Genomic DNA, 24380 nt, shown 5'->3' on the forward strand with positions numbered 1-24380 from the left:
AAAGTACAATGAAATATCCGATGAAAAAGAATGTTTTTCAAGAAACAGAAAGCTAATGTGAATAGCTCTCTGCAGTCAACAAAAATAAAAAACCATAAATATCTCATTAATATAATAGATTGAAAAGCTCAAAGACGACACATTATGTTTCAACAAAGCAAAAAAAAAAAAAGCATAAAGATTAAAAAAGAAAAGCATGGAGAAAACACAGTGAAAGCAGTAAAACCATCATTAAGGTGGAAATTACAAGTTACAAAACTGAATGATTACTACTGAAAACCCATTCGGGTATAGCTGAAAAGGTCCGAAAGGTGAAAAGACACAAAATAAATTTAGAAACTGTTACAGGAAAGGATTTCATATTAGTAGTAGTCTTAACGGAAAGCTACTAGATGGAAGAGTGGGAGGGAAGGGGAGTAAGAGTGGGGTCCAGGTGTGAGGCTACAGGGAAGACTGTGGTAAAGAATGGAAATCTTTTTTTATGGGGGGATCTCTGGGACAGGGCGTTCTTCTGGGAGTCTATGGAGCAGACTCTAGCTGACACTCTTAGCAGAGGGACACCAACACACCCATAAAACCTTCGACCCAAAATTTTTCCTGCCTACAAGAACGGTAGGGGTAACATTGGAGCAGAGATTGAGAAAACGGCCAACGAATGACTGGCCCAACTTAAGACCGACCCCATGGGAAAGAGCCAGCCACTTACCCTATTTATGATACTATGCTATGCTTCCAGACAGGAGCCTAGCATAGCTGCCCTCTTGAGAGACTGCATTCAGCAGCTGATGGAAACAGTGAGAGACTCACAGCCAAACAATAGGCAGAGCTCAGGGAGTGTTCTGAAAGAGTTGGGGGAAGGATTTAAGGAGCCAGAGTGGTCAAGGACACCATGAAAAAACCTACAGTCAACTAACCTGGGCCCATGGGGGCTCACAGAAACTGAACCACTAACCAAAGAGCAAGCATGGGCTGGACCTAGGACCCCTACACATGCGTAGCAGAGCACCTTGTTCTTCTTCTTGTGGATCCCCTAACAATTGAAATTGAGGTTGTCTGACTCTGTTGTCTGCCTTTGGATCTCTTTCCCCTAGCTGGGCTGCCTTGTCTGGCCTCAGTGAGAGAGGACAGTCTTAGTCCTGCTGTGACTTGATGTGTCATGGTGGACTGGTACCCATGGGGGGGTTCTCCTTCTCTGAGGTGATGAGAAGGGTGCAATGGGGAAAAAAGGCTGTGGAGGTAGAACTAGGAGGAAAGGAATGAGGTGGCTATGATCAGGCTGTAAAGTGATTAAAGAAATAAATTAAAGAAAAAATAAAAATAATGTCCATTGCCTAAAGAAAATGCATCCAAGCATTATAGAAATAAAATATTAATAATCTATAAATTTATCCCAATTTAATCACTGACCTGTTACAGGGTGCTATGTATTTCTCTAGATAATGTTATGTTAAAATGTTTGAAATAAAAAAGGAATTAAAAGCCAGGCTCCTTGGCACACACCTCCAATCTCAGCACTCAGAGAGGCAGAACTGCTCTGAGTTTGAGGCCAGCCTGCTCTACAAAGTGAGTCCAGGACAGACAAGCCTACACAGAGAAACCCTGTCTTGGAAAAAAAAAAAACATTAAAAAAATAGATTATTTAAACATACAAGAAAAGGAAAGTTTCCTGAAATCGAAATCTTGGCTAAAAGGGAAAGCATCACTAAAACTAAAGGAAGACAATGCAGCCACTCCTGATGAGACCTGATAGACTAGGATCAGAAGAAAGGAGAGGAAGTCTTCCCCTATCAGTGGACTGGGGGAGGGACATGGGTCAAGAAGGGGAGGGAGGGAGCTATAGGCGGGATACAAAGTGAATAAACTATAATTAATAAATTCAGAGAAACTATCTAAATATTAACACTTGTTTTACCTGTTCTTAACCTTGGAAAATATTAATTTCCCAAGTTAAGTACAATAATCCCAGTTCTTAGGAGCCTAAGTCGTGAGGATTATGAATTCAAAGCTATCCCATATACTATATCTTAAAAAAAGAAAAAAAAAAACTTCTATACAAAAAAAGAAAAAGAAATGAACTTTAGCTACTCAGGAGGCTGAGGAACAAGAATGGGAATCCAAGGCCTGCCTAACACCCCAGACAGAGGTCAGGGCCAGCAGGAACAATGCAGTGAGAACTTGCTTGCTTACCATATGATGAAAATCTGGTCCCCTTCTCTGGTGCTGGAGGGGAAAAATCAGTTTTGCTTTTTATTATTTTATACTTGCATACTCTCCATTTATTAAAGTTTCTTTTAATCACTTTCCTCCTCTTTACAAGCATTATTACAAAGGTATCAGGCATTATGTCTACGAAATGTAAATCCCAACACAGTATTATTTCATTGCTTCTGATTTTTCTGCATTGCTCAACTTTATTTTATTTCTATTTTTGTGCTTTTTTTTTTTCCTTTGGGAAGAAGAAGCAAGACTTTTGAAAATAGGCTTTCTATAAAGATATTTACCTAGCCTTGAACTTTCTGTGTATATACAGAAAGCTAGCCTCCAACCTGGGACTTGTGAGAATCTTTCTGACTACTCACTTTTATCTTTTTATTAGTTTTACTTCTCACATTTTTTTATTTTTTGAAATTATAACATGATTCCATCATTTACCACCTTCTTTTTCCTCCCTCCGGTCACTTCCATGAATCCCCTTGCTCTCTCAAGTCCATGGCTTCTTTATCTTTGATCATTTTCATTGTGTGTGTGCATTTGTGTCATATACACTTGTATATAGGTTCTTAAAACACATAAATACAACCTGTTTAGTCTGTAAATTACCTGTATGCATATAATATATTTCAGGGCTGATCCTCATTGCCCAATTACCTTTATTAATAAGAGACAAATTTCATGTATATGCCAAATGATAGTGAAACTGTCAGGATTAAAAAAGAAGTGAAGGATTAATGTGAAAAGTGCAGAGGAAGGCACAATTGTCTCACTGCCTCTGTGTTCTTCTCCAACCCATAGATCCAATAGCACTCAGAAGTTTTCCTTTGAACAGAAACAGAAGCATGTTAGTCTTTCCTCAGTATGCTGTACAAATTTTAACCCATCACAACTAATCCGAGTAAAGTACCATCTTTGAGTAATTTCCAAAAAAAAAAAAAAAAAAAAAAAAATCCTCCCTTGTCTATTTCTACCATTTCTTGTTACTACCAATAACTTTCACTTCCCTGGGTCTAACTTTCCCCATTTACAGGAGGAACTTAGCTTGACATTTAAAAACCTTCATGCTTCAGGTAGTCATAAAAAGAAAAGTGTACTTTCAATTGTGGAAGTTGGGTGAGTTGGACAAGGAGATTGTGAATTTCAGTTCCTGGCCACCTCTGTGAAAGCTTGATATGTCAAACCTTCATTTCCAGAGTCACAGTTACAAGCATCCTTTCCCCACCATCAATACTGGCACCACACCTTGAAAAAGTGAAGTTTGAGACAAAAGGAAACATCATTCTCATGAGTCCACCTATTTATATCTTGTTTGGTTGACCATCAGTTTCTGCATTAATTTTTAATTTTAAGATACTGATCTGCAATACTTATCTTGATGACTGAAGTTTTGAGAGTCCTGATCTTGGCCCTCCTCTGTCCTCAACACATTATTGCACCTAATTGGTCCTAATCTACCTGTGTCATCAATGGTAGGTTGTGACCATCTTTAACAAAAGACCCATTTTGTTTGTTTCTTTCTGTCTAAAATTTAGTGCAATTAACATTGAGTAGGAGCTCATTGAATAATGATAAATAAGGACAAAATCAATATTATCTCATGTTTAAATGCTAAAATCTTTCATGGGGAAAATACTTATTGTACAGAGAAAGGAATTTTATTATGCCTTGTTTTAATAAAAAGGGCATCTTACTTGGAAATAAATCACAACTTGAAGTAATAATATATAATTTCTCCTTTTGTGGTTCCATCACCTCTGAATAGCATCACAGACTGGCACAAGCCTTTATTTAATACATAGGTCTTTGGGGGGGGGGATATTTCAGATCCAAAGAACAACAGTGAATAGTCATTGAGAGTGAGACAGCAGAAAAACAGTGCCGAAGAAATCGCTGTTTGGTGTAAAGAGGGTATTTGACCTAAAAGGATATATTGAGAAGTTAGCCCCTTCCTGTCCCTTTGTTTTCTTCCCAATTGCCATGTGATGAAGTGGTATCCTCCAAAACCATAAGCCAAAATAAACCTTTCTCCATTTATATATATATATATAAATGTATATATATAAAGGTTTATATATATAAATGGAGAAAGGTTTATATTATATATATATATAATTTCACAATAATAATGATGATGTATTTGTGGTTCAAGGTACAGAATGTATCTATTGTAAGGATAAGCTTCTATTTACTATGATATTCATATAATATTGAAATTTAAACAAACCATGTTCATATCCCTGTTTTTAGTCCTTGAGTGGTTATAGGACAACAGCGCATCTGGAACATAATACCAAGTGCATGCTGGTTGCTTTTTCTTTCCCCTTGCAAATTATCCCCAACTCTAGAAGAGAACACCAGTTGAATCAGGGAACTGGAGAATGGTGACCTTTTCTACCTCATCCCTAGACCAGAAACAACTATCCAGTTTGTAGATAAAATAAAACACACACGTATTTTATGTGTTACTTGAAATAATATCTCTGGTAAGGTAAATGAGTGAAAAATGACCTGTCAGAAGTTCATTCCATCCTACTGCATTTATCTTCATTGTTAACGGATCAGTGACTCATCTCAGCTGTCAATGAGGTTGATGTGGTATTCTCCTTTAGGATTTGGGAGGCTCAGTTTAAAGTGTATGTTACAGAAAACATTAGGTCTATGCACAAAGACAAGTCATTTTTTTCACCATGGATTAGTCATGTAAATGTATTTTATATCTAGTCATGCCTAGAAGAAATTAGAAGTGGTTATACAACTATAACAAGACAACTTGGAAACGAAAATTTAAATTAATATATTAGCCAATAAAATATACAATCATCCTGAATTTTAAACTTATAAGATAGAGTCATACAAAATGTACCATTATCACACAGACTTATTTTTTTTCCACCAGTGGATAGTACTTTGAGAATGCATGGTCATTCTTATGAATAATTGTGAAAAGTGACTAAATCTTTACACAAAATTACCCAATGTGCCTCTGAGTTATGATAAAGACATTAATGATGAACAAAACAAAAAATAAGAAAGAATATGAGTGAAACAAGGCATGTATTATTATTATTATTACTATTATTAAAAAATACCATGTGAAAATGAGATAAATTCTCTATATTAGTGATAAAATGTTTTGGTAAATTTAGTCCACAAATGAACGATGATTTGGATAGCTTAGTCCCTTCTGGTTATAGTGCTACACATGTGCAATAAAGTCACTTGGAAAAAGAAAGGAGAAACTCAGGTTTGAGATCAGCCTGGCCTACCTTACAACTTTAAAGCTACCCTTGATAGTATTCAAAGACCCTGTCTTATCCACCAGCCCAAGTGTCACTGAGTTCACTTTGATTCATTTTTAAATCAAATTTACTGTTACTGTTGCATATTTACTTAGGATTCTATTTATTTGTATGTTTGTTCGAAGACTGGGATGTTCTCCGTCCCAGAATGGCCTATAACTCATTCTGCAACATCAAACTCTTGGCATTCCTCTGCTTAAGTCTCCCTAAAAATGGGATCACTAGTTTGAACTATCAAGGGAGGGAGAGTCACTTATTTTTCAATTCATTTAAAACCCATAAAAAAATTAAAATATCTTTTAAAAGAGGCCAATAAAACATTTAAAGTTTATAGAGAAATAACACCATTTTAAAAAGACAGACAATAGGAAGAAAAGAAAAAAGGAAAGAGTGTTTCTCTCTAAATCAATAAGATCATTGCATTGGTATAAAATGTGATGGCAGTTTCCCATCACAGCTCTAAGCATTGGCATATAAGCCAAAACATTTTCACACTCATGAAATAATTTTATTATAAGGCTTTATGTACAAGTACTTTTATTAAATGAATAAGCATATTTACAGATTGTCTTGGGCCTCATTTTGCTAGAGTCAATTTATAAGTGAGGATTTCTCCAGCATCTTTTAATGTTAAAGTGGATTTAATTCTATGAAATATTTAGAAAATAAAAAAGGAGTTCTCAGATGAAGTTCTATTAAAATTTGACATTTTCAAATTTTATAAGTTTCCCGGGCAACCATTACAAAGCAATGTAGTAACTCAAAAGTTCATGTTCATATTCATCAATAGAAGTTTCCCCAGAAAATAAGAGATTCTGATATAAGATGGACATTTATATCAAATGCTTCCTCCCACCCCCCCAAAAAAAAACCATAAAACATTCATTTACACATACCAAGAACAGATAGAAATACAGAAAAAAATTTGGAAGTGAAACAACAAAAAGCTCAACCAGGGTTGAGCTATTTTAAAAGCTGCAAAGGATTCAATTAGGCTGTTAAGCCTACATAATGAAAAGGAAAAGTCAGTACTTGAGAACCAGATACATTGCGTAACACTCACTGACATCCCACCGAAGGCTATGATATTTTTATTCTCTTCTTTTTCTAGCTGCTTCTTTAATTTTTAAAGTACCCTGGTTATAAAATCTTATCAACTTCTCAGAAAAACAAACATGCCAGACATACAGATGTTATGAGCACAAAAGCTTGCAAGAGTGTTAGCATTTCAACAGCTAATATTGCTCTTTACTGGGATATGAATACAAAAGACCTGTGGAATTTTATTTGAATGATTCTTGTACACTGGGCAAAGTGTGTATTGAGACCTGCATCAAATTTGACACAGATAATCTGTCAGGTTTCCCGGTGCCCAGATTTGTATGTTTTTTTCACCTATAGAACACCCTGAATCAGTATTTCAGTTTGAAAACCAATCTTCAATTTCTACTAACATGTACTTATCTTCAAGTGACTATAGGAACAAATGTATTTGTTTTCTTCTGTCAGCACAGGAAAAACAAATATATTGGCTATGTTGTCCGACTCTAACTAAATTGCCTTCATTAAAGAACATTATGTCTTCAGCTAAAGTATGGTTCTTTAACATGCACTGACAGTCCTACTACTGAAGTAACTTTGTAAAGGTGAAAGAGCTTTCCTCTAAGACTTCCTAATCAGCGCCTAGAATGCAGCAGGCTCCAGGCTCTTGAGGAACTATGTGGTGTTTACAGTACAAAACTGAGTAAGCAACTAGGAAAAAGAATTTATACAATAAATTTAACTTTGGCTCAGAGCACAACATTTCAAGTCAACTGTTAAGTATTGTTTGACCACTTATGTGCCAGAAAACACACTTGCCCTGTTCTTGACGCTGCAGAGGCTTCACTGTATTGATCAGTGTTTGTTTTGTTCCATTTTCCTCTTCCAGGTGTTTGTTTAACAAAGAAAGTCTTTTCTTGCAGGTACTAAGAGGAACTGCAAAGGTCGCTGCTTAGAACTTCCAGTACACAATTCTGGTTAAGGGCAGTGCCAATGGGAACTTTTCGGTGACTAGATGATTTCATAGGGTGTATTTAAAAATATCACAGTACTTTTTTTTTTTCAAATTTCAATGCAAAAATATGCATCATGTATCTCTTTTAGCCCTATTTCTCTTGTTCCAACTTTCCATAATGGTCTGTATGCCATCCAATTTGAACACTGAATAGATTCTTTTAAAACCGTCTTTCTCCAAGGATGGTTCACTTTCTAACTACCAAAGAATTAATTAACTCTCTTAATATCTGACTTGTATTTTTTAAGTTGAAAAAATTACATTTTATTTTAGCAAAGAATACTTATCTTTAAAAACATTTAAAAACAGAGTCTGTATTTCCGTCATCTTTTATGAAATTACTATAGCAACAAAATTACATTAGACTTTCTGATTTCTCCATGGTGTCCTTAGATAAATAAACAACCCAGTAGACCATGTTAAATGCCCCAAATGTGACTGGAAAGAGAATTCGAGCATACTGGTCTATTTTACTTGTGCCAGATCCGGAAGGTGGTGGAGCAGAGGGAGGAGGTGTGGCTGCAACGTTCCCAGCTGCCCCTGTGGTATTAACTGTTGTCTTAATTCGCCCAAGTCTAGATCCAAATGCAGGGCGAGTAGAGGCCGAGCCCACAGAAGCTGCCCGCGATGTGCCGCGAGGAGTGGGAGATGCTGCGGATGAAAGGCCTCTCGCTGCGGCCGATATTGTCTCAGCTGCATTGGCTCTGCTGAATGGGTTTGGACTGGAAGCTAAGTAGGCCTTGGGTGGGGTTTCAGAAGACTCGTGGACAGCTATCGTCTTGCTGGGATGGTTTTCCACCTCAGTTCTGCTGTTGATATCCGATTCTGAGTGGACCAAGGCATTTGTTCTTTTCCTCATGTTCAAATTGGCTTGTGTATTCTGAAAAGACACATTAAAATCACATTGATCATGTAATTTTATGTAGATCTGAACATAATTCAAAGATAAAAAAAAGTATGATTACTCGGGTCTATAAAATAATCATTTGTAAATCCTGAGCCATTTAACTAGCTATCATTGCCTATTTCTAGCCATATTAAGAGTAAGTAAAGAGATGGAGAAGTCAAGAGGATTAAAAGTAACCTTACAGATGGATGACTGGAATAAGCAGACTTTGGAGGATATCAATGGAAAAATATAATTGATAGCTCACTTTGGAGACACAGGGATTTTTCTATGACTGTATTTCTCATTACTACACTCAGATATTTTAAAGGTCCATTACCGTCCTCATGGACTTGTGAATTATGACTTCAAGGTCAATGAATAGAGTTTGAAAACAGAAGAAAGCAGTTTCACAAAACAGAGCCCAAAGAAGACTCCGAGAAGCTTAGAATGCATTCTTCATGTCAGTGTGGAGTATTCTTCCAAACAGATTGCAACCGAACTAATGAGAACTTGTGACCTAACATATGGCAACAAATTTCACTGGAGACAACTGAAATCAAAATCAGCATCAACCATCAGCTTAAGACACCATCATGTGCGCTGCACTTTTCCTCTACATTTTCTAAATCCCCTTTTATAGAAAAGAACAATAAAATTTAATTTACTCTAAAATATTACACATGCCATAAAGAACAAAAATGTGTTTGAAGAGTGTATGCTATTGCTAGAAACAAATTATATATACTCACATATCATAAGATAAAGAGAATATAAGAAAAATAAATACATCAAAAGTAAAACCAGGACAAAATGCTAAGCCAAGAGCACAGAGAAGTTTCAATCAGTGAAGGCATTTGCTGGCAATCTTGATGACTGGGGTTCCATTCCCAAAACCCACATGGGAGAAGGAGAGAACTGACTTGAGCAAACTGTTCTTTCATCTTCACACTCTTGCTATCACATCTATATTCCTGTGTGTACACCTGTGCAGACACACACGCACACACACGCAAATTTATATACACACAAAATAAGTAAATGTCAAGTTAAATAATTAAAAGTATATGGAGAAGGGAAGAAGGTAAAAAATTATTGATTATACAGTAGGTGTGTGTGTGTGTGTGTGCATTTCTCTGTGTGTGAGTTTTCTTCCACAGAAATTCAGGGTATGTGTTTTCTTTAGAAACCTATATTTTCTCTAATGCTAAGCCTAATGATGGATGATGTCTAACTCCAACAATAGTAGAATAACAGAGACTGACTTTTCTCTTCTGATGGAAGGGATGAGAATGACCTGGATAAAAGATGCAAAAAAAGAAAAACAAAAAACTTATTATTGCAAGACACTGATATCAAATAGCACAGGACAGGAATCACCAGGGTGGGGTGGGGGGAGAAACTAACCTGAGAGTTTCCATGTTGTGCTGCAGAGAAAAAAAAAACAAACCCAAGAAAAGCTAACAGACCCCTGAACCAAAGAGTTGATTTGCATTGAAGTGTGACTAGCATTAAGGAGAAAAATGTTGAATGAAGATCTCTCAAAGTCTAAACAGAGCTATGTTAAGTGAAGAATGGTTTATGAGTGAGAAGTACCCACCCAAGACTGAAAAACAGAACCACCAGAAAGCATGAGAGAAAACAGTACTTGAAAACCTCCCAAAGACAAGTATAAGAGATGAATGCTCCCATTAGCCAGATTTGAAAGTGTCTGTAACAATCCAGAAAGGCTTTACTTTAGACATATAGAACAAAGAGTTCTAAACAGTAACAAAAGTTCTAATAGCCCTACTGCTAATCCATGTACTTTAATAGCAAGATAATAAGATGAAGTGGACAGCAATAACTTATCTGTTCCAGAACAAAGTGCAAGAATATTTCAGAGCCTATTTAAGATTTCCCCTGGACTAGTTTTCTCTTAGAACTTCTTGGCATTCTGTGAATCATACTCTGGTGTAGTGGAATGGTTACAAAACTGATTCCAAGCCATCATGTATTTTTACAGTCAAGTCCCATGTAACATGCACACTCCTCCCCCATCAAGAGATGGATTCCATTTCTCCATTAGCTGCCTTACTATTTTCTTTGGCCAGTAGTGTACTATGATAATGATAGTGTGTCATTTACAAATCTACCTCAAGAATTCTGATTTGATTTCATCTTGCTTAATGTGTTGTTATCAAAATGGTAAAGAAAACACCCAACTTAACTCCTAGGGTGAAAGAACACAGAAGCATAATCACTTACCCCAAGGAGACCAAACAATAACCTGCTGGGTCTGTTCCAGCTAAAAGAATATAAATAGCCCAGGCAAGCATACTCAACAAAAGTAGAAAGTTCATACTGATCCATATAATTGACCCAAAAGAAAATATTTACTGTATGTACATAAGTATTTGTCACGACTAATGAGGCAGTGCTGTTCTTTCGACAGTTTAACATCTACAGACTAATAAAATAAGTGTTCAGAGAGGAGGTGTTTCGAAGCCTCTCTCATGAGGAAAATTTTCTTCAGTCTTTTATGCTTATGAAAAGACTGCTTTCCCCAGAACCCATAGAGAACCTTGAGGGAGTCCTGTTGCCTAAATACAATGGCTAAATAGCCAAGATGTGTTGTTCTCCAGAATTCCATTTGTCAAGAATTACAATAATTTTTAACTGGGAGAAATTTTTGTGTCACTTTGCTTTGTTGAGGAGGAAAACAAGAGCACAGAGGTTCTGACTGGTTAGAAGTCACAGCAAGTATTACCATGCCTAATTTGCTCTACCAAGTAGCCTTTCTACTCAGAAATGTGGCAGAGGCTTTCAAGAACTTACCATTAAGAAGCTGATTCAAGACTTTTAAGTCAGAAGTGTGGTCTATTCTTTTAATATCATAAAGGTATTTGCATCAGCAGGCCATCCAAGGGATGTGACATTTTTTACCATGATTGACCTGAGTGAGATTCTCCTGTTTACTTTTTTTAATATATGTAATTCTTTTTATTTTTCTTAGTTATACTTTATTCACTTTGTAACCCCCCTTTACCTCCCTCCTTCCCTCCTCTCCTCCCAATTCCACCCTCCCTCTTCCCCACCCCTGTCCCTCTCCCAGTCCACTGATAAGGGGTCCTCCTCCCCTTCCCTCTGACCATAGTCTACCAGGTCTCATCAGGAGTGGCTGCATTGTCTTCTGTGGCCTGGTAAGGCTGCTCCCCCATCAGAGGGAGGTAATCAAGCGCAGGCCAATCAGTTCATGTCAGAGTCAGTCCCTGTCTGCATTACTATAGAGGCCACTTGGACACTGAATTGCCATAGGCTACCTCTGTGCAGAGGTTCCAGGCCATCTCCATGAGTGGTCCTTGGCTGGAGTATCAGTTCAGAAAAGACCCCTGTGCCGAGACTTTTTGAATCTGTTGCTTTCCTTGTGGAGCTCCTGTCCCCTCCAGGTCTTACTATCTCCCACTTCTTTCATAAGATTTCCTACATTCTGCCCAAAGTTTGGCTGTGAGTCTCAGCATCTGCCTCAATAACCTGCATGGTAGAGCCTTTCAGAGGCCCTCTGTGGTAGGTTCCTGTCCTGTTCCCTGTTTTCTCCCTCCTCTGATGTCTATCCTCTTTGCCTTTCTGAATGGAGATGGAGCATCTTAGGCAGAGTCCTCCTTCTTGATTAGATTCCTTAGGTGTACAGATTTTAGTATGTTTATCAAATATTACATGTATAATATCCACTTATGAGTGAGTACATACCTTGTATGTCTTTCTGCTTCTGGGATACCTCACTCAGGATGATCTTTTCCAGTTCCCACCATTTACCTGCAAATTTCATGATTTCCTTGTTTTTTATTGCTGAGTAATATTCCATTGTGTAGATGGACCACAATTTCTGATTCCATTCCTTAACTGAGGGACATCTGGGATGTTTCCACCTTCTGGCTATTACAAATAAAGCTGTTACAAACATGGTAGAGCAGATGTCCTTATTGTATACTTGAGCATCTTTGGATATATGCCTAGGAGTGGTATAGCTGGATCTTGAGGAAGCACTATTCCTAATTGAGAAAGCACCAGATTGATTTCCTACCTGGTTCTATAAGTTTACATTCCCACCAGCAGTGGAGGAGGGTTCTCCTTTCTCCACATCCTCTCCAGCATGTGTTGTCACTTGAGTTATTCATCTTAGCCATTCTGATGGCTGTGAGGTGAAATCTCAGGGTTGTTTTGATTTGCATTTCCCTGATGACTAAGGACATTGAACATTTCTTTAAGTGTTTCTCCAGCATTCAATATTCCTCTATTGAGAATTCTCTGTTTAACTCTGTTCCCCATTTTTTAATTGGATTACTTGATTTGTTGCTGTTTAACTTCTGGAGGTATCTCCATCCCTGATCTTGTACTGCAGAGCAACAGTAATAAAAACTGCATGGTACTGGCACAGAAACAGAATGGTGGATCAGTGGAATAGAATAGAAGACCCAGAAATAAACCCACACACTTATGGATACCTGGTTTTTGACAAGATGCCAAAACCATACAATGGAAAAAAGATAACATCTTTAACAAATGGTGCTGGTCTAACTGGATGTCTACATGTAGAAAAATGCAAATAGATCCATACTTATCACCCTGCACCAAACTAAAGTCCAAGTGGATCAAAGACCTCAATATAAAACTAGGCACACTAAACCTGTTAGAAGAAAAAGTGGAGAAGAGTCTTGAACTCATTGGTACAGGAGACAACTTCCTGAACAGAACACCAAGAGAACAGGCTCTAAGAGCAACAATCAACAAATGGGACCTCATGAAACTGAAAAGCTTCTGTAAAGCAAATGACACTGTCATCAAAACAAAATGACTGCCTACAGATTGGGAAAGAATCTTCACCAACCCTCTATCTGACAGAGGGCTAATATCCAGTGTATATAAAGAACTCAAGAAATTAAACAGCAACAAAGCAAGCAATCCAATTAAAAAATGGGGAACAGACCTATTTACTTTTTGATTAGTGTATAGTTTTCTCTATAGTGTAGAGTGTATAGATTACTGTAATGTTTCCATATTAAGATGTGGCTTCCTGCCTAGCAGAAAATATCAGCTGAGTTTACAGTTTTCTTTCTTTATGTGACATGAAACACTTCTGTATCAAATCTACCCATTGGATTCTAGAATGCATTCCTTTTGAAAATGGTTCAGTGAGTAAAAGTCTTTGTGATGTGAGTGTGAGTACCTAAGTTTGAATTCCTGAAATAACATAAAGCCAAATAGCTTGGGACACATCTATAACCCTAGGGCTATTAAGGCAGGATATAAGATGAGCTACAGGCAGGAGAATGGCTAGAAGCTTGGGAGCCAGAGAGCCTGTGTTCACAGAACCAAACAACAAGGATTCTCTCTCAAGCCACAGGGGAAAGCAGGGACCAACACCTGAAGTTTTCCTCTGACATCCACATGCATGCCATGTCATATGTACTTCCTCCTACCACACACACACACACACACACACACACACACACACACACACACGCACACACGAAGACAGACAGAGAGAGAGAGAGAGAGAGAGATAGGCATACAAATTGCCATTTTTTTCAAAGATTTTGTGCTAGTTTTCCACCTTAGTGGTTGATTAATGAGTTGAACAAATCTTGACACAGATACATCTGACATTTGTAGAGGTAAATTTCTGATGGTTTGAAAACGATATTTAAATATGTATTCTATATATAGTCCATGGTATTTAGAAGGATGCATCAACAAAGCAAGAAGTAATGGTAGGGAAAAAGAAGAAAAAACATAATAAATGGTGTCATTAGGATTGCTGTATGGGAACAAAAACCAAGTGTGTGTATTTCTAGTTTAAATGTGTTAATGACCTTCTAGAGCATAGAGAGAGTCTTATTAATCACTGTAGTTTAAATTACTCAGTAGGAAACAACTTCAAAACTGATCTGTGCACTAAGATGAAAATATTATAGAAAGTCAAGATCCTTCAACATGTTTTCAAAAAAATTTGCATCTGGTTTCAAGCTTACTCTTCACTTGCAGAGCCAACGTTTGGACTGTTGTAGGTAATACGAAAGCAAATAAAATATCTGGATTTAATTCTAAATCTGACTGAGAAGGCCTAAGAAGTCTCAGTAGTGTCTATTATCCCTACACAAAGGAAAAAGGACTTTAACAAACTTGAGACTTAAATCTTTGCTCTCTGTCAAACAATCAAACGCTATTTAAATGATTTTCTATTAATGTCTGAAGGTAGACTGTGTAAAGAGTTTCCCTGATGGCTGGACATCAGTGTGGAAGTTTCTGGTTTCTTTGAAGACTCAACTTTGTCATGTAAAGTTTTGCTGCAAGCTGGGTACTTGATGCTTTGCTGGAGGCTGGCTTGTGAGAGGGCATCTGATGTTTTATTGTGAGCTCTATCCTGGGAGGGGCATGGCTTTGGCCAGCTGAGAACATCTGTAGGTGGACTCTGAGGAGAGAAGATGTATAGAGGCCCACAAACAGTGAGGCATCCCCTTTTGAATCAACATCCCTAGACTGATCTTCATGCTTCTACACTTGACTTTGCAGAGAGAAACATTCCAGAGAACTTCTTGGGGCAATCCAACTGAGTCTTGCAGCTTTCACTGAATTGTCATGTAGATTCATGTTGCTGCTTGGTGTTGGCCTTTGGACTGGACTGCTGGTATCCTGGTAACTGAATTTGGTAATCCCCTAAATACACATCAACCCTAATCATCCGGAAATATATAAGAAACTCTGGCTAAGATGCTCTATCCTCATTCAGAAGGGCAAAGAGGATGGATATCAGAGGAGGGAGAAAACAGGGGACAGGACAGGAGGCTACCACAGAGGGCCTCTGAAAGGCTCTACCATGCAGGGTATTGAGGCAGATGCTGAGAATCATAGCCAAACTTTGGGTAGAGGGCAGGGAATCTTATGAAAGAAGTGGGAGATAGTAAGACCTGGAGGGGACAGGAGCTCCACAAGGAAAGCAACAGATTCAAAAAGTCTGGGAACAGGGGTCTTCTCTGAAAGTGATACTCCAGCCAAGGACCACTCATGGAGATGGCCTGGAACCCCTGCACAGAAGTAGCCTATGGCAGTTCAATATCCAAGTGGTTTCCATAGTAATGGGGATAAGAACTGTCTCTGACATGAACAGATTGGCCTGCTCTTTGATCACCTCCCTCTGATGGGGGAGCAGCCTTACCAGGCCACAGAAGAAGACACTTCTGATGAGACCTGATAGACTAGGATCAGAGGGAAGGGGAGGAGGACCTCCTTAATCAGTGGACTGAGAGAGGGACAAGGGTGGGGAAGAGGAGGGGGATACAAAGTACAGGGGGATTACAAAGTGCATAAACTGTAATTAATAAAAATAAAATAATTAAATAAAAAATTATGTTAGTAAAAAAAGAAAAAAGAAAAAGTCTACATCTCTTTTCCCTACTAATCTCCTATCTAAGGTAGGGAGAGGGGTGGTGGTGGTACAGCCTGGTCCACAAATCAAGTTCCAGGAAATCTAGGGTTGTTAACATAGAGAAACCCTGTCTTGAAAAACAAACCAAGACCAAAATCAACAAGAAGACCTACAAAAAAAGTGCAGTCATTATGACAACCATCAAAGGACTGAGAAATCCATTCTTAGCCTAGGATTCCTAGGACTCACTAAGAAAAATATTGGTATTGAAGTCAAATTTTGGAGCAAATGAAGTGTCAGTCAGTGTGAGATTGCTTCTCATAGAGTCCAGAGACTTCTATTAGCATTCCACAAACACACAGTAGTTTCCAGCAGGATTTAAGCATCATTTTACATTAAAAAAAAAAGATTTAATTTGAAATCATTTTGTCACTAGTCACAATAGCCTGAAGGAAAAAAAACAACTTAGTGGCAGAGAGACGGGAGGTGGCAAATTCAAACACTACCAACATATTAAAGCAGTAACCAGCAAACACGATCAGATCCAAACAATTCATCAGTCATTACTGTGACCTGGCATAATTTCAAAAGATGCATTCTAACTCAATAAAATAAAATAAAATTCATCTCAACTCAGGCATTGAAAAGATAAAGTAACTAGGATTAGGTTTGCAGAATGAGAGCAGCTATGTTCATACTCTTTACCCGAGAAGCTAATGAAGTTTAATAAAATGTAATTTAGTACTTCTAAATTGAAAACTAACAAGGCTAATAATGAACAGGTTTATCTTCCACAATATCAATGAGTCAGATACACACAAAATAAGAATCAAATAATGTAAAGCCATTTATACAAGGCTACCTGAGCAGGTTTCAGGGGTGGTGATTTAAAGAGATCTATCAATTGTGGTTTCAGAAAGTTCTCTCATATAGAAATGAAAAACACTACCTTCAAATAAATATGCAAAATATTTCATAAATAGTTGCCAAGGGATTCTACCACATATTGAGCTCCAAAATATAGAAATAAAAACACTGAGTCCCCAATTTATTATATTTCATTTCCTTCCAGTGTTAGCATTTAATCCAATATTCATATTTCCATAATCTACAGAAATATTACCTTCAGTGCCAGAGACTAGAAAAAAAAATCTCTGTCTTCTATTTGGATTAATCAATCCCTTCCCCAGATCTTTGAAAATTTCTATTTGGATTAATCAATCCCTTCCCCAGATGGTTGAAAATTCATTTTGCTGGTTTCATATTCCAGGGTTTTGAAAGATCAGGATTTCTTTAAGATAAGTGGTTTGTGGTCAATTTTGTTTCAGAGAAATTCCTATTTGTCTTTATTCCTAAGTGTTTTATAGATTCTATATGTTCCCCGTGAGAGTACTACTGTGTTGGCAAATGAAGCACTCAGAGAAGAAGTTCTCAGCTGAGTAAAGGAGATGTCTCTAGAATGCCTCTGGAGTTGCTTTTATCAGTTCTGCAAATTTATTCCAGAAAAGAAAAAGGGAAAAGCAAACCCAGTTAGCTTTCTAAAACCCAATGCTAAGGTGGATGGGTCTCATTCAACCGGGCAATGAGGGAATATAGTATTATTGTCTTCTAAACGGTTCATAAGAGTACTCTCCTTCTTCTGATGTCCATCCTCTTTGCCTTTCCGGATGGGGATTGGACATTTTAGTTAGGGTCCTCTCTCTTGCTTAGTTTCTTTAGATGCACAGGTTTTAGTGGGTTTGTCCTATGTTGTATGTCTATATGAGTGAGTATATACCATGTGTGTCTTTTTGCTTCTGGGACAACTCACTCAGGATGATCCTTTCCAGATCCCAACATTTACCTGCAAATTTCATGATTTCCTTATTTTTCATTGCTGAGTAATATTCCATTGTGTAGACGTACCACAATTTCTGCATCCATTCTTCAGTTGAGGGGCATCTGGGTTGTTTCCAGCTTCTGGCTATTACAAATAAAGCTGCTACAAACATGGTTGAGCAAATGTCCTTTTTGTGTACTTGAGCCTCTTTTGGATATATGCCCACTAGTGGTATGGCTGGATCTTGAGGAAGCGCTATTCCTAGTTGTCTGAGAAAGCGCCAGATTGATTTCCAGAGTGGTTGTACAAGTTTACATTCCCACCAGCAGTGCAGAAGGGTTCCCCTTTCTCCACAACCTCTCCAGCATGTGTTGTCACTTGAGTTTTTGATCTTGGCCATTCTCATGGGTGTAAGGTGAAATCTCAGGGTTGTTTTGATTTGCATTTCCCTAACGGCTAGTGAGGTTGAGCATTTCTTTAAGTGCTTCTCTGCCATTCGGTATTCCTCTACAGAGAATTCTCTGTTTAGCTCTGTTCCCCATTTTTTAAGTGGATTACTTGGTTTGCTGCTTTTCAGCTTCTTTAGTTCTTTATATATACTGGATATGAGTCCTCTGTCAGATAAAGGGTTGGTGAAGATTCTTTCCAGAAGAAGAAGAAAACAGGAAACAACCTAGGAACCTACCACAGAGGGCCTCTGAAAGCCTCTGCCCTTCAGACTATCAAAGCAGATGCTGAGCCTGATGGGCAACTGTTGGGCAGAGTGAATGGAATTTTAGGTAAGAACTGGGAAATAGTAAGAGCTGGAGAGGACAGGGTCTCCACAAGGAGAGCAACAGAACAAGAAAATTTGAACACAGGGAACTTCCCAGAGACTCATACTCCAACCAAGGACTATTCATGGAGATAATCCAGAACCCCTGCACAGATGTAGCCCAGGGCAGTTCAGAGTCCAATTGGGTTACATAGTAACGTGAAGAGGCCTCTGACATAATCTGATTTGCCTGCTCTTTGATCACCTCCCTCTTGGGGGGAGCAGCCTTACCAGGCCATAGTAGAGGACAATGCAGCCACTTTTGATGTGAACTGACAGACTAAGATCAGAAAGGAGAGGAGAACCTCCCCTATTAGTGGACTTGGGGAGTGGCATGCAAGCAGAGGGAGGAGGGAGGGTGGGATTGGGAGGGGAGGAGCGAGGGGCTTATGGGGGGAATAAATAAAGTGTAATTGATGGAAAAAAATAAAAAAACAAGCTTTGTATGTTATATAACACTCATGAAAAAGTAAAAAAAAAAAAAAAAAAAAAAAAAAAAAAAAAAAAAAAAAAGAGTACTCTCAAGGGCAGTAAATGCTCAAACTCCTAGGCTGTATTTGTGATCTAGTATGTTTTTTCCTTAAACAAACAGATTAGGATTTCAGAGTTCCTACCCAGACACAGCTAAATTCTAATTCTGAATGTTATTTTGTAGTTTTGGGGGTATACAGCAAGTTATTTAACCTCTCAAAACCTCAGACTCCTTCATGCAACTGGATTAATAAGGTGTTTTCCCAATAATGAATAAAAGAGGCCATACATATAAGATACTTAACAAAACACCAAGTATGCAGTATCATCAACTAAATAGCATACAAAACTTTAATTTAGCTGAGGTCAGATTTAAAAAAAAAAAGAGTCTGTGTGCAAAATAAAAAAAAAAAAATCAGCCAGAAATGATAATTACAGGAAGTAAAATTTTAGGAGATTATTTTAATGATCTATAAATTATGAACAAAGTTTCTAATAATCAGAAAAATAGCTGCACGCTAAAACAAGAAATAGGTTCTGGTGAAGTCGTACAAAGAAAGTATGTTGCTAGTTGGATATGATATAAATGTGAATAAATACAAAATATTGAATTGGTTTTAAAGATGAGAATTAATTTATGCACGAATACAAAATGAAATTTGGGGGAAACTAGAAGCACACCACCCTCACTCTCACCACCACCACCACCACCCTCACCACCACAACCGGTACCACTACTACTATGACTGATATAATTTAAATGGTTCTTTCCCAGCTACATTATGCTCACAGACTTTGGCTATCCACATAGGAAAAATGATATCAACGAGTATTTCAATGTTTAAGCTATAAATGGTTACATTATTATGTTAGATCTTTTTCTCTTTAGTGTTTTATCAATTATTGGTAAAACCTAAGTTCTAGTCATCAGGAAAAAAACACTGGCTAGTAAGCAGCTATAACTCACACTTCCTCAGAAAAATATATTTCATAATACTATGATAAAACACAGAATTAGGTCATTATTCCAGTCAACCTAGCCAAATCTGTAAATATAACAGAATATTAAATAGAATTGCATCTGTGAACATAGAACCCTGGTGTTCCACAGTCAGCTTTTTCCTTTCTTATTTCAGTTACAGTATTCAAAAGAATGAGGTGATGGGGTCACCAGATAACTGATGGTAGAAGGCAAGAAACATCAGAGAAAGTCACAAATGCAAACATTAATATTTTAATTAATAATTAAAATATTAATTCTCAGAAGACCAGAGAAGACACTGGAACTGCCAGTGTCCAAGTGGGTTCCATAGTAATGGGAAGAGGGACTGCCTCTGACATGAACTGATTGGCCTACTCTTTGATCACCTCCTCCTGAGGGGAGAACAGCCTTACCAGGCCACAGAAGATGACAATGCAGCCACTCCTGATGAGATCTGATAGACTAAGATCAGAAGGAAGGAGATGAGGACCTCCCCTATCAGTGGACTTGGGGAGGGGCATGCGTGAAGAAGGGGGAGGGAGGGTAGAACCAGGAGGGGAGAAGGGAGGAGCTTATGGGGGATACACAGTGAATAAAATGTAATTAATAAAATAAAATAAAATGAAACCATAAAAAATAGTTTAATCACTGCTTTTTAACCTCTGTCCTCGAATTCTTGTGGCTGAATATATTAGATAAGAGGCCTAAAGTAAGGATATCCTCATAAAGAATGAGGAGACATGGGAGACAGCTCTCTCCACACTGTGAGAACACAATGGCAAGGGGGAAGAGAGACATCATTAGAATCTGAAACCTATTGCCCCATTATGTGATGTTTTAAATGGTAGAAATTATTTTCTGTTGTTAAGTCCATCCAGTCTCTGGCATTTTGTTTGTCAGCCTAAACAGAGTAAGAGGATCATCTAATGCCAAAATTAAACTCATATCATAGATTTTTTTTAAAAGAACTTTTGAGAAAACCCCTGCTCTATCAGAGGCCACACTGATACTAGGAATCCATTAAGACAATAACCACCAATTGCTAAAACCACTTAGAGCCTGCCCAGTGGTCCCCAACAGCACCACCTCCCTAGGCTCCATATCCCAGCCCACAACTCCAGCAGAAGATCCCCGATTTACCAGAGGCCAAGCTAGTACTAGAAACCCCAGAGGCCATGGAGTTACCTGAAACTACAAGAGGCCATGCCTGTATCCAGAACCCCAGAGGCTATGCCACTTCTCAGAACCCCAGAGACCCAGAGGCAATGCTGGCTCCTAAAATCCCAGAGTCATACAAGCAGCCAAAATCCCGGTGAAGATATTTTACTGAACCTTAAGCCTTCCTGGTCACCAAAACCACAGGCCACTCAAGCCAGAAGACCGGAGAAGACACAGAAACCAAGAGAAATATGTCTGTCAGGGGTTGGCCTGGTGCTACGTATTCTAATGTTAATTGTTGTTCCCCAAGAACCTGTTCCTGTTTAGAAGATCACATTCTCAAGTAAAATTATCCTAGTTGTGTAAGCCTGCTTTATATCTGATTGGTTGATTAAACCACCTAGACCTGGGCAGGGCAGAATGGAGTAGGTGTGGCTAAGGGTCCTGAGGTGGATGGCATTGAATGGGGGCTGGGAGATGGAGGTTGTTGAGCCAGCATAGGTAAAATATCTGCATGGCCCAACATAAATAAGGCAATTACAAAGTCTAACGGGTGTCTCTGTCTAATTATTTGTAACAGCAGGTTAAATAATACCACCATGATAACCCAAAGGGCTAATAATAAACATTACATAGCTCAACACTTATTATTTTTAAATTTTCTACAAAAAATGTCCAAAAAATTCATCCAACAAAGATAAACATAGAAATTTGCATCTAAACCTATAATAACTCCTAACCCAGAAGACTAGAGGCCAGTTTAAGAACACAATCAACAACAGCCAGGGAAAAATGGTAACACAAGAGCCCAGTTATCTTACTACAGAAAGTCCTGGATATTTAAAAACTGCTGAAAAACAAGAAAATAACCTTAAAACCAACCTTAGGAAGAATATAGAGGCCCTTAAAGAAAAAGTGAATAAATCCCTTAAAGAAATACAGGAAAACACAACCAGGTGAATGAAATGAATAAAACTGTTCAAGACCTGAAAATGGAAATAGAAGCAATAAAGAAAACACACACTGAGGGAGTCATGAAGATGAAAAATTTATGCAGATGAACAGGAACTACAGAAGCATTACCAAGAGAATACAATAAATGGAAGAGAGAATCTCGGGTGTAGAAGATACAATAGAAGAAACTGATACAGTGGTCAAAGAAAGTGTTAAATCTAAAATATTCCAATGGAATAGTACTCAGCAATAAAAAACAAGGAAATCATGAAATTTGCAGGTAAATAGTGGGATCTGGAAAAGATAGCTCCTGAAAAAGGGCTATCCCATAAGCAGAAAGATGCACACGGTATATACTCACTCATATAGACATATAATATAAGATAACCTATTAAAATCTGTACACCTAAAGAAACTAATCGAAAGGAAGGACTCTTGCTAAAATGCTCAATTCCTATCCAGAAACGCAAAGAGGCTGGACATCAGAAGAAGGAGAAAAGAGGGAACAAGTCAGGAGCCTGACACAGAGGACCTCTGAAAAGCTCTGTCCTGCAGACTATCAATGTAGATGCTGAGACTTATGGGCAACCTTTGGGCAGAGTGCAGGGAATCTTAGGAAAGAAGTGGGAAACAGTAAGATCTGGAGAGGACAGGAACCCCACTAGGAGAGCAACAGAACCAAAAAATCTGAGCACAGGGCTCTTTCCTGAGACTCATATTCCAACCAAGGACCATGCAAGGAGATAACCTAAGACCCCTGCACAGATGTAGCCCATGGAAATTCAGTATCCAAGTGGGTTCCATTGTAATAGGAACAGGGACAGTCTCTGACATGAACTGATTGGCCTGCTCTTTAATTACCTCCCCCTGAGGGGGAAGCAGCATTACCAGGCCACAGAGGAAGACACTTCAGCCACTCCTGATGAGACCTAATTGACTAGGATCAGAAGGAAGGAAAATAAGTCCTCCCCTATCAGTGGACTTGGGGAGGGACATGCATGCAGAGGGTGGAGGAAGGGAGGGATTGGGACAGGAGGAGGGAGAGAATCACAGGGGGGATACAAAGTGAATAAAGTGTAATTAATAAAGAAAAAAAAACATTCCTGACACAGAAAATAATCTGGGACAATCCTAAAAAAATAGGAATCAAAGAAGGAGAAGATTTCCAGCTCAAAGGCCCAGAAAATATTTTTCAACAAATCGATTGGACCAGAAAAGAAAGTCTCCCCACCACATAATAATCAAGGTACTATATGTACAAAACAAATAAAGAAGCCTACCATAGAAGGCACCTGAAAGACTGTACCTAGCAATGTATCAAAGCAGATGCTGAGACCCATAACTAAGCCTTCGGCAGAGTGTAGGGAATCATATGAAGGAAGGAGGAATTAGTATATCCTAGAGGGGACAAGAAGCCCCACAAGTTCCAAATATACCTGAGCACAGGGGTCTTCTATGAGACTGTTTATCCAACCAAGGAACATGCATGGATATAACCTACAACCTCTGCTCAGACACAGCCCATGGTAGCTCAGTGTCCAAGTGGGTTCCCTAGTAAGGGGGACAGGAACTGTTTCTGACATGAACTCATGAGCTTCCCCTCCACCCTGATGGAGGAGCAGCCTTGCTAGGCCACAGATAAGGACATTGCAACCATCCTGAAGATACCTTATAAGCTAGGGCCAGAAGGAAGGAGAGGAGGACACCCCCTCTCAGTGGACTCAGAAAGGGGCAGGGAGAAGATGAGGGAGGGATGGGAGGGAAAGAGGGAGTGGGATACAGCTGGGATACAAGTGAATGTATAAAATTATTTAAAAATAAAAAATATTAATTAAAAAATAAATAAAATAAAAATAATAAAAAACAAATAATGAATATTAAGAACTACCAAGGAAAAAGGCCAACTAACATATAAAGGCAGACTAATTAGAATAAACCTGCCTTCTCAATGGAGAGTATAAGAGCCACAAGGGCCTGGAAAATGTCTTGCAGACTATAAAAGAGCATAGATGCCAGCCCAGACTACTAGAGCAAAACTTTGAATCATCATAGACAAGAAAACAAGATATTTCATGACAAATTCAAATTTAAACAACTTCTGTCTATACATCCAGCCCTACAGAAGTTACTACAAGAAAAACTACAACCCAAAGTGGTTAACTATGCCCCTGAAAACACAGGAAATAAATAATTTCACACGAGTAAAACAAAAAGAAGATAAACACACACACTCAGTACCAACACCAACAAAAAAATTTCAAAAGAACAGGAATTAAAAATCATTGGTCATTAATGTCTCTCATTATCAATGGATGTAATTCC

General features: G+C 38.2%; 1 protein-coding gene across 3 annotated transcripts in view; it reads right to left on the reverse strand.

The window, feature by feature from the left end:
- Nucleotides 1-6896: 6896 nt before the first annotated feature.
- Gabra4 (gamma-aminobutyric acid type A receptor subunit alpha4) overlaps nucleotides 6897-24380 on the reverse strand; it is a 91536-nt gene continuing 74052 nt past the window's right edge. For 2 of the 3 annotated variants that reach the window (XM_060380726.1, XM_021659944.2), the window contains one exon: nucleotides 6897-8449. In XM_060380726.1, the coding sequence (XP_060236709.1) occupies nucleotides 8370-8449 (80 nt within the window). In that variant the 3' untranslated portion in view covers nucleotides 6897-8369. The remainder of the gene's footprint in view (nucleotides 8450-24380) is intronic. The other variant, XM_060380722.1, reaches the window with a different exon arrangement.

Source organism: Meriones unguiculatus, chromosome 3 (assembly GCF_030254825.1).
Source record: "Meriones unguiculatus strain TT.TT164.6M chromosome 3, Bangor_MerUng_6.1, whole genome shotgun sequence".
In the NCBI taxonomy this organism is placed as follows: domain Eukaryota; kingdom Metazoa; phylum Chordata; class Mammalia; order Rodentia; family Muridae; genus Meriones; species Meriones unguiculatus.